Raw genomic sequence first — 11,334 nt, 5'->3', positions numbered from 1 at the left:
CCAATAACGCCCCCAATCGGCCAACGTAAAAAAACGCAACCTATTAAGAACAATTTCAAATTAAAATACAACTTTTAAAAGGAAAAGAAATAAAAGCCTAAATGCCAACCATCCACCGTGGTTTTCATGGGAATAAAAATCGAAATATCTCCATTGGATCCGATAGAACCGCTCCAGGCTTTTCCCTCCGAGACCCGACGCTCCACGCGGGCCGAGGCTTTCGCTGGGATGGAAAAACACGGCGGCTCTCGGCGACGCTCGGCAACGCGGAGAAATAAAGCCTGAAGCTCAACAGAAGCCGAGACCAAGGAAGAAAAAAAAAAACCAAGACATAAAACCAACTTCTTACTCCTGTTGGAAAACTTGCAAAAAAAAAAAAACTATAAAAATGATTTAAAAACTCCAAAACAGGAAAAAAAAAAACCGCCCCAGAAGGATGAGAGGAGTCCGTCACTGCAGCATGAGCTGCTTGAGGTTGTCGTGCAGGATGGTATCTTTGACATCCCGGAAGACGAGGCGGATGTTCTCCGTGTTTATGGCCGTGGTGAAGTGGTGGTAGAGCGGCTTCTGCTGCTGGTCCCGGCGCTTGTTGCGGAAACAATCCACCAGGAACTTCTGGACGTCGGAGAGGCAGTGAGGATCCCCCTCGAACTCGGGGAAGTAGTCTCTGATGCTCACTATTCTCACCTTCTCCTCCAGCAGGTCAGTCTTGTTTAGGAAGAGGATGATGGAGACGTTGCTGAACACGCGGTTGTTGACGATGGTTTCGAAAATGTTCAGGGACTCGGTGAGGCGGTTGGTCTGCCGGTCTTCCATCAGCACCTGATCGTACTCGCTGGACGACACCAGGAAGAGGATGGACGTCACGCTGTCGAAGCACTCGAACCAACGCTTGCGCTCGGACCGCTGACCGCCCACGTCCACCATTTTGAAAGGCACGTTCTTAATCTCGAAGTCGTACTCATGAATTCCTTTGGTGGGTCGCCGGGCTAGCAGGATATCTTGCTGACTCGGGAGATAATTCTTTAAAATAAAAACATACATAAAGTTAAGAAAGTCAGACAGACAGACAGACATCTCGCCAGCAGTCACACCGGCAAGAGACGTTCAGCCGAGCGGCAGAAACCAAAAGGGAAAGCTGTCCCGCGAGCTTGGGCACAGCGGGGGCAGCGAGCTTGGGCACAGCGGGGGCAATGAGCCAAAGGGTTAAAAAGCTTAGCTAGGACCCCTAGTGCCCACCATCGAGACGGGGAAGGAAGTTATATTATTATATAGGTGTTGCACTCTATGAGGTTAGGTGTCCTAGATGCAGCAGGGAGCAAACAGGTTTGTTTACCTGTAAAGCCTGTCCGGACGGGCCGACACATTATTAGGAAATAGCGCCGAGTGCGGGCCGAGTGCGGGCGCGCACCCACAAAACCCCACTCACAGCACAGGGACTTTAACACGGAGGAAGCAAACTCACCGGTTCCCCGAGTTTATCCAAATTGTCCAGGAAATATTTCACCGATTCACCCTGAGGAGGAAAGACGGATATCTGGGTTACGCTGGATGCGGGAGCACAGCACGCGTTTATTACATACACACAGCAGCCGGGGAGGAATTACTTAAAGAAACACAGGACCAAATACCCCCCCCCCAGTCAAATGAATCCGGTCTGCTGTCAAACCCCCGGCTACGGGAATATACCGACGCCGGACCCCACGAAACCCCCCGGGACGTAACCGCCATCGCTTTGCAGCCAAGCGCTAGATGCTTCCGGCAACGAAAGGATAACTTTAATCCGGACGATAATTCATTCTTTACGCCCTGAAACAGGACAGCTCCGAGAATCTAAATCCCAACTCAGCGCCTGGCACTAAGACATGTCCGCCGGGGGCCGCTACAGCAGCGGAGCCGTCTGATTAACCCAACGAGACCGCAGCTAACGAGACGGCTAAAAGTGGGGGGTTTTGGGGGCTTTTGTAAAAATATTAACCTTTCACCCGCATACAGTCTGCTCTTGTTGCCTGGAAACAACGTAAAAGGGAAATCCCCGTAAACAGGAAGAGGGCCTTTCTGACCACAAGCTGCCAGCCGGCAGAGCCCCCCGGCGGGTTATCAGAAACAAGGCCTCCCGAGCCCCCGCCACTCAGACCACAACTCATTGGATGTACGGGGGGCAGCAGGCTTCTCGCCGCTAGCCGCTTTATAAATTTAAATATTGCTCATAAAGAGGAACAGCTTACAGTTTTTGCCTACAGGCGACGCTATTTAGGAGATATTCGGCAGCGATCAGTTACTTTGCTGTCTGGCCCTTCTAACACCTCTCTGTGGAGGGGCTTTTGGCCGGTATGACAGCAGCCGGCCACCACACAGTTTAACAGAGCCCAGGAGCGGCTGCCGGAGCCGTCACAGCAGCCGCGCGATCAGCCGCCGGCGCCTGCGTTCCATAACCGGTTTGGCCTCCTCCACACACCCTTCCAGTGAACAGCAGCACTCTAAGGCGTCCCTCACATCTTACCAGGAGGTGTGATGGGAATCTGGCAGCCGGCGACTGCCGGAGACACGCTCGGCAGGTCATACAAGGTGCACAAACGACACGCTAGTTCCGTGGTGCTTCCCTCCACCGGCTCTCGCGCTCCCACAGACCCCCAAGCAGCCAAGCTCCAGGCCAAGGCAGGACCCCCAAAACATGCCAAGCAAACAACCAAAAGCAGAGACGCTGCACTTGGGTGATCGGGCCTCGGCCGTCCCGCGGTTTGGCAAGATTGACATTTAAAAGGACAGGACGGCTAAACGAGGCTTACGGGGGAGAGGACTGCGGGATTGGTGGAGGGGGGGGTTATACCACGCAGGAGAGACGAGCGGCCGGAGGGCTCCGCATTCCCCGTACCAGAGGCAGGTCTCAGCACGCGGGGGGGGGGGGGGGGCAGATAACGGGGGGTTTCTGAACGCACGCGGGAATCCTGCAGCCTCTTCTCAGTAAGCGGTAGGTGAAAGACGTCGGCGTATTTCCGGCTGCCCGCCGTTTGCAGAAGCTTCTCGCACAGGAAGCCGGAGAACACGACATTCACCAACAAACCATAACATCAGCAGCATCACACGCGCCTCCGCCTGACGGCCGCTTCTGTTAACCCCGCGAGCAGGGCACAGCAGATACCCCGCGATGACCTGCCGCTCCTTGCCGTGGGTTTATATATTAGTCACATGATGCCCGCTGGCACCCAGCACAGGGGGAGATGCCAACAGCAGGTACTCAATGCTACCCCCAGAAGCGGCAGGTGTGGTAGAATTTGGTACAGCTCACTGTAATACCCCCCCCCGGTTACTGCGAACGCTCACATTATTAACCCCCTGCGCTTCACGACAGGAGGCAAAACCCCTCACATTATTCAGTCGCACGGAGCTGTTTAAATCCCGGGAGAGAGGAAAGTGTTAAGGGGTCCGGGCGACATGCTGATCTGTCCAATGAAACAAGAATTTAGGGGGTAAGAGCCCAGGCCAGGCTTCCGGGGTTAGGGGGAATCACCCACGTAACACACAGACATGCGCGCCTGGCTTTAATGCGCTTCACGGACTTTATAAAAACAGGAAGAGGCGGGATTTCTATCCAACACGGACACTTCACCAATCCCATCACAGCTGACAGAAATTGGGCCTTTAATACAAACCAATCAGAACAAGCGTAACACAAGCCACGCCAAACCCAATAATACCGCGCCAGGAAGGAGAGCCGGAGCATTTCCACCAAAGCTCCCCCGACATCCCCAGAAACGCCAGACACCCCGCTGGCCCACAGGGGCCCTCACAGACAGCATGCACATCAGAGACGCTCCCTGTAATAACCCCCCCCCCCGGATGAATTGCAAGCTAAAGCCCATGGCGCCCAACTCGACGGGGCTCGGGTCCGGAGGTGGCCGGAGGATTCATGCAGCCGGCAGCCCAGACTTTCCAAAACCAACCCCGCAGGAAAGCGCCACTCGCTCGTCCGTCCGCTGTAATCGCCAGCAACCCATCTTCCCAACATAAAGTATAAGCCCCCCCCCCCCACAGGCTGGAGACGGGGCCCCGAGATGCTACCGGCCCTGACGGCTCTTACTGGGCTTTACTGAGCTTCGGAAGGGCAGCGCACGGCATACGGAGGCGACACGGCGACGTCCCCCGCTTTGCACCAGAATCGTGAGGGCTACAAAACTCGGCCAACCGGCCGGCGACTCTCCCAGAAGCCCCCTGACCGTCTGCACATAAAATGGAGAGGCTGACAGTATAATCTACATTTACACGGGGGTCTTACCAACTGGAACTCCCTGCGCCGGTCGTACGCTGCCTGGATGCCGCCATCAGCCCACAACGCCTTGATGGAGGACAGGTGCATGAGAAACACGTGCGTCTCCACCATGCCCTGCACCACCATAGCCGAGCGCGTGTCGAAAGCCATCATGACCTCGCCGTGCTTCTGGTTGGAAGGATTTCCCCACGGGATGTGCAGCTTCTCGCGGGCGTCCACAAGAACTCTGATACCTGGAAGAGAAAGAGGCCGTCAGCGCGTGCAGCAACCCCCCCGGCGCGTGCAGCAAACACCCCCCCCCCGGCGCGTGCAGCAAACACCCCCCCCCCGGCGCGTGCAGCAAACACCCCCGGCAGAACAGAAAGTAGCACACCCGCTACATAACGGTACGGGATATTATACACGCACCGCCATGGCCCCCGCATCCTCACCCGCTACATAATGGTACGGGATAGTATACACGCACGGCCCCCGCATCCTCATCTCACCCGCTACATAACGGTACGGGATATTATACACGCACGGCCCCCGCATCCTCACCTCACCCGCTACATAACGGTATGGGATAGTATACACGCACGGCCCCCGCATCCTCACCTCACCCGCTACATAATGGTACGGGATAGTATACACGCACGGCCCCTGCATCCTCATCTCACCCGCTACATAACGGTACGGGATATTATACACGCACAGCCCCCGCATCCTCACCCGCTACATAACGGTACGGGATATTATACACGCACGGCCCCCGCATCCTCATCTCACCCGCTACATAACGGTACGGGATATTATACACGCACGGCCCCCGCATCCTCATCTCACCCGCTACATAACGGTACGGGATATTATACACGCACAGCCCCCGCATCCTCACCCGCTACATAACGGTACGGGATATTATACACGCACGGCCCCTGCATCCTCACCTCACCCGCTACATAACGGTACGGGATAGTATACACGCACGGCCCCTGCATCCTCATCTCACCCGCTACATAACGGTACGGGATATTATACACGCACGGCCCCCGCATCCTCACCTCACCCGCTACATAACGGTACGGGATAGTATACACGCACGGCCCCCGCATCCTCACCTCACCCGCTACATAACGGTACGGGATATTATACACGCACGGCCCCCGCATCCTCACCTCACCCGCTACATAACGGTACGGGATATTATACACGCACGGCCCCTGCATCCTCATCTCACCCGCTACATAACGGTACGGGATATTATACACGCACGGCCCCTGCATCCTCATCTCACCCGCTACATAACGGTACGGGATATTATACACGCACGGCCATGGCCCCCGCATCCTCACCCGCTACATAATGGTACGGGATAGTATACACGCACGGCCCCCGCATCCTCACCTCACCCGCTACATAACGGTACGGGATATTATACACGCACGGCCCCTGCATCCTCACCTCACCCGCTACATAACGGTACGGGATATTATACACGCACCGCCATGGCCCCCGCATCCTCACCCGCTACATAATGGTACGGGATAGTATACACGCACGGCCCCCGCATCCTCACCTCACCCGCTACATAACGGTACGGGATATTATACACGCACGGCCCCCGCATCCTCACCTCACCCGCTACATAACTGTACGGGATAGTATACACGCACGGCCCCTGCATCCTCATCTCACCCGCTACATAACGGTACGGGATATTATACACGCACGGCCCCCGCATCCTCACCCGCTACATAATGGTACGGGATATTACACACGCACGGCCCCCGCATCCTCACCTCACCCGCTACATAACGGTACGGGATATTATACACGCACGGCCCCCGCATCCTCACCTCACCCGCTACATAACGGTACGGGATATTATACACGCACGGCCCCCGCATCCTCATCTCACCCGCTACATAACGGTACGGGATATTATACACGCACGGCCCCCGCATCCTCATCTCACCCGCTACATAACGGTACGGGATATTATACACGCACCGCCATGGCCCCCGCATCCTCACCCGCTACATAATGGTACGGGATATTATACACGCACGGCCCCCGCATCCTCATCTCACCCGCTACATAACGGTACGGGATAGTATACACGCACGGCCCCTGCATCCTCACCTCACCCGCTACATAACGGTACGGGATAGTATACACGCACGGCCCCTGCATCCTCATCTCACCCGCTACATAACGGTACGGGATATTATACACGCACGGCCCCCGCATCCTCATCTCACCCGCTACATAACGGTACGGGATATTATACACGCACGGCCCCCGCATCCTCACCTCACCCGCTACATAACGGTACGGGATATTATACACGCACGGCCCCCGCATCCTCACCTCACCCGCTACATAACGGTACGGGATATTATACACGCACGGCCCCCGCATCCTCATCTCACCCGCTACATAACGGTACGGGATAGTATACACGCACGGCCCCCGCATCCTCACCTCACCCGCTACATAACGGTACGGGATATTATACACGCACGGCCCCTGCATCCTCACCTCACCCGCTACATAACGGTACGGGATATTATACACGCACGGCCCCCGCATCCTCACCTCACCCGCTACATAACGGTACGGGATATTATACACGCACGGCCCCCGCATCCTCACCTCACCCGCTACATAACGGTACGGGATATTATACACGCACCGCCATGGCCCCCGCATCCTCACCCGCTACATAACGGTACAGGATATTATACACGCACGGCCCCCGCATCCTCACCTCACCCGCTACATAACGGTACGGGATATTATACACGCACGGCCCCCGCATCCTTACCCGCTACATAACGGTACGGGATATTATACACGCACGGCCCCCGCATCCTCATCTCACCCGCTACATAACGGTACAGGATAGTATACACGCACGGCCCCCGCATCCTCACCTCACCCGCTACATAACGGTACGGGATAGTATACACGCACGGCCCCTGCATCCTCACCTCACCCGCTACATAACGGTACGGGATATTATACACGCACGGCCCCCGCATCCTCACCTCACCCGCTACATAACGGTACGGGATATTATACACGCACGGCCCCCGCATCCTCACCTCACCCGCTACATAACGGTACGGGATATTATACACGCACGGCCCCCGCATCCTCACCTCACCCGCTACATAACGGTACGGGATATTATACTCGCACCGCCATGGCCCCCGCATCCTCATCTCACCCGCTACATAACGGTACGGGATATTATACACGCACGGCCCCTGCATCCTCACCTCACCCGCTACATAACGGTACGGGATATTATACACGCACGGCCCCCGCATCCTCATCTCACCCGCTACATAACGGTACGGGATATTATACACGCACGGCCCCCGCATCCTCACCTCACCCGCTACATAACGGTACGGGATATTATACTCGCACCGCCATGGCCCCCGCATCCTCATCTCACCCGCTACATAACGGTACGGGATATTATACACGCACAGCCCCCGCATCCTCATCTCACCCGCTACATAACGGTACGGGATATTATACACGCACTTTATTCTCATGATCCGTCCTACCGGCCCCCGTTTGCTCATCACAGGAACCTTAAGGTATTGGACCTCTGGCAATCGAGTTAAACATTAAAGGCTTTCCCGAGTCCTTGGGCAGGTTGGGCAATAAGGGTTACAGCGAGCGGATGCCGGTCCTCACGTTAACGGGCCGGGGCTCGGCGGGGGAAAGGATCACTCTGCCGACACCTTTCAGTGTAAATTTCCCGGCCATTTACCGGATGGAGCCGCAGTAAGTATTCTGCCAGCCCCATCACTCACATCCAGCACCAATCACTGGAGCGCGCATGTCTGATTCACGCAGCACAGACAGGAAGGGAAACTTCAACATGAAGCACCCACGCCAGCCACACACAGCATGGCCGCCGCGGACATGACGAACCGCGGGACACCAAATCCCCGCAGGGCACCCGATCTGCCCCAGTATCCGCCACGCGAAGCCTCAACTCCCACTACGCCCAGCCAACACCCTCAATCTCACAGAAAAAGAGGGTGCGGCCACAAAGCGCATGCGGCGGGAGACAAGTGCGCCAGAATGCGACAGTCGGGGGAAGCGGAGTGCATCCAACGTTCCAGGGGTTCTACCGATTTCGTGTATATATTCGTGTTTACCCAGCAGGGGGTGGAGCCCAGCATTGACAGCGCCGGTAGTAGCCCCACCCCCACGTGTAAGGTTGGCTGATGATGCGCCACCCAAACAAACCGGGACGCCTATAAGCAGCATGCAGGGGAAACAAGGGCCACGGCGGACCAGGGCCACGTCACAAAACACGTTAAATAACCAGCTGACACGCCCAACACGGGGCAAAACATACCCTGAACACGAGACCAGAAAAAAAACCAAGAGTCATACAGGGGCCAGCCTGCCGAATTCACTATACATGACGCAGGGCACGGCGCGCCACACACATGACGCAGGGCACGGCGCGCCACACACATGACGCAGGGCACGGCGCGCCACACACATGACGCAGGGCACGGCGCGCCACACACATGACGCAGGGCACGGCGCGCCACACACATGACGCAGGGCACGGCGCGCCACACACATGACGCAGGGCACGGCGCGCCACACACATGACGCAGGGCACGGCGCGCCACACACATGACGCAGGGCACCGCGCGCCACACACATGACGCAGGGCACCGCGCGCCACACACATGACGCAGGGCACCGCGCGCCACACACATGACGCAGGGCACCGCGCGCCACACACATGACGCAGGGCACCGCGCGCCACACACATGACGCAGGGCACCGCGCGCCACACACATGACGCAGGGCACCGCGCGCCACACACATGACGCAGGGCACCGCGCGCCACACACATGACGCAGGGCACCTCGCCGAGCTCGCTATACATGACGCAGGGCATCTCGCCGAGCTCGCTATACATGACGCAGGGCACCTCGCCGATCTCCCTATACATGACGCAGGGCACCTCGCCGATCTCCCTATACATAACGCAGGGCGTGCACTGCCTAAAGAGGGCCAGCCAAGCTCTTCCTGCAGTAAAGGCTCGCTGGGTCCGCTATAATGTACAGCGACGTCGGGGGCCGGACCCGTGGACAGGTACAGACAGGACGCATGGACATGGCCGCCTTAACGGGAGCCGCGTCCGACTAGATGCAGAGAGGGGGTTCCGTGGGCCGCTGGCGTGTATACACGGTAGGATGCCCCCGGTTGAGGGCGCAGTATATGTGCCTCTCAGCCATGGCTGCTTTGCACTTCTTAAAGCACTCAAGGTGCATGCAGCGAGGTGAACTTGCAGCTCAACAGCTCGGCACAGCCCTCCTATTACCCATAACGTGAGGAGAACGTTCTTGAGCTCTACAGGAGTGCGACCCCTTTGCCTATTATGGGGGTGCATTTCCCCCCTCCCTTTCCCTCCTGGCAGCTGGAGGGGGGGTACATTGCCTCCCTCACTTTCCCTCCTGGCAGCTGGAGGGGAGTAAATTGCCCCCCTGCCTCTCCCCTCTGGCAGCTGGGGGGGGTGCATTGCCCCCCTGCCTCTCCCCTCTGGCAGCTGGGGGGGTGCATTGCTCCCCTGCCTTTCCCCTCTGGCAGTTGGGGGGTGCATTGGCCCCTCCCTTTCGCCGAGCCCCTCCCTTTTCCCTAGCAGTTGGGGTTCTGCACCCCCCACACAAGCAGCCGGGGTTCAGGCCCTCCCTGACCCCTCACCTTTGATGACGTTGCTGTAGATGGTGGCCCGAAACTCCTCCTTGGCCCTCAGGTCGAAGTCCTGGCCGTGGATGATGCGCATCTGTTTGAGGAAGGTGGACTTGCCGCTCTCGCCGGCCCCGAGCAGCAGGATCTTGACGAGCCGCTTGACATAGGGCTTCTCGCGGGAGATAACGCGGTCGATCTCCTTGGACTTGCGCTGCTGCTCGGCCTCCCGGCTGTTCAGGACACAGTTGGGGAAACAGACGGACAGCACGGAGCGGGACGGCAGGAAGTCCGCCATCTTACACACTGCATGAAGACGAGCCCAGGGAGGAGACCAGGCGGCGCGTGCGCGAGGCCGTCAGTACGTGCGCGACCCCGAGCTGAGGGGCGGGAAATGGCGACAGAGGCCGTCACACCCTACGCGTGTGTGCGTCACCTTGGCGACACGTGACCGCCGTGTGAGGCCAAACCAGGGAAGGGCAGAGGAACAGCCACGCCCACCCGGTCTAATAAGCGCTGCCTGACAGGGGCAGAGGTGGCGGTGGAGCTCGCACAGGTAACAATACCTCGAGCGTACAGACTCAGAAAGGGCAAAATACATATATATATATATATATATATATATATCAATATTAATGACATATTTATATAAATCACAAATAAACACACCGTCATGGGGCGATATAAATATTAATGACATGTAACACTCCGTCATGGGGGGATATAAATATTAATCACACATATAACACCCCCCCAGGGGGGGGGATATAAATATTAATCACACATATAACACCCCCTCAGGGGGGAATATAAATATTAATCACACGTATAACACCCCTCGAGGGGGGTATAAATATTAATCACACATATAATACCCCCTCAGGGGGATATGAATATTAATCGCACATGTAACACACCTCAGGGAAATCAATCAGACATATAACACCCCTGGAGGGTGGAAATAAATATTAATCAGACATATAACACCCCTCCAGGGGGGGGGGTATAGATATTAATCCCCCCGGTGGGTTATAAATATGAAAGTGTTGTTCTGTGGTATCTGGCAGGGGCCGTCAGTTAGCACCCCTCAGCTCCTGGCTCCCGGCGCTCCCCTGGCCAGCCTTGGCCCCTGTAAGTGATTTAAGGCTTTATGTTTTTGCAGGGTGCAGGAAACACATGTGAATGCACCGCAGCGAAGTGTCGCCCCCCGCAATGCTCTGGATTTCTGCCCCAGGCGATTGCAGAGAGCATGGATCTGAAGGATTTGCCCCTTTGCTTGCAGCAGGAGTATGCGGTGCGTTGAACACGCGTGTGATCGGAGGTATGCGTTATATGCGCTGGTC

At 56.9% G+C, this 11,334-nt stretch overlaps 1 protein-coding gene across 1 annotated transcript; it reads right to left on the bottom strand.

The window, feature by feature from the left end:
• Positions 1-256: 256 nt before the first annotated feature.
• GNA13 (G protein subunit alpha 13) lies at positions 257-10,365 on the bottom strand. The gene is made up of 4 exons (XM_053453541.1): positions 10,007-10,365; positions 4,277-4,503; positions 1,466-1,516; positions 257-1,023 (listed from the first exon to the last, which is right to left on the bottom strand). The coding sequence occupies exons 1-4, from the start codon at positions 10,287-10,289 to the stop codon at positions 451-453; spliced, it is 1,134 nt and encodes a 377-aa protein (XP_053309516.1). The 5' UTR covers positions 10,290-10,365; the 3' UTR covers positions 257-450.
• Between the last annotated feature and the right edge of the window lie 969 nt (positions 10,366-11,334).

The sequence above is a fragment of the Spea bombifrons genome, chromosome 13, assembly GCF_027358695.1.
Source record: "Spea bombifrons isolate aSpeBom1 chromosome 13, aSpeBom1.2.pri, whole genome shotgun sequence".
NCBI lineage: Eukaryota > Metazoa > Chordata > Amphibia > Anura > Pelobatidae > Spea > Spea bombifrons.
The sequence above is the reverse complement of the archived record's forward strand: the minus strand, read 5'-3'. Positions and strand labels throughout refer to the sequence as shown.

Excerpts from the sequence above, each read along its gene's own strand:
- GNA13 (XM_053453541.1), bottom strand. The coding sequence starts at position 10,289 with ATGGCGGACTTCCTGCCGTCCCGCTCCGTGCTGTCCGTCTGTTTCCCC. Across the intron at positions 1,517-4,276 it reads GGCGCAGGGAGTTCCAGTTG|GGTGAATCGGTGAAATATTT; the intron begins GTAAGACCCCCG and ends TTTCCTCCTCAG. Across the intron at positions 1,024-1,465 it reads TGGATAAACTCGGGGAACCG|AATTATCTCCCGAGTCAGCA; the intron begins GTGAGTTTGCTT and ends TTTATTTTAAAG.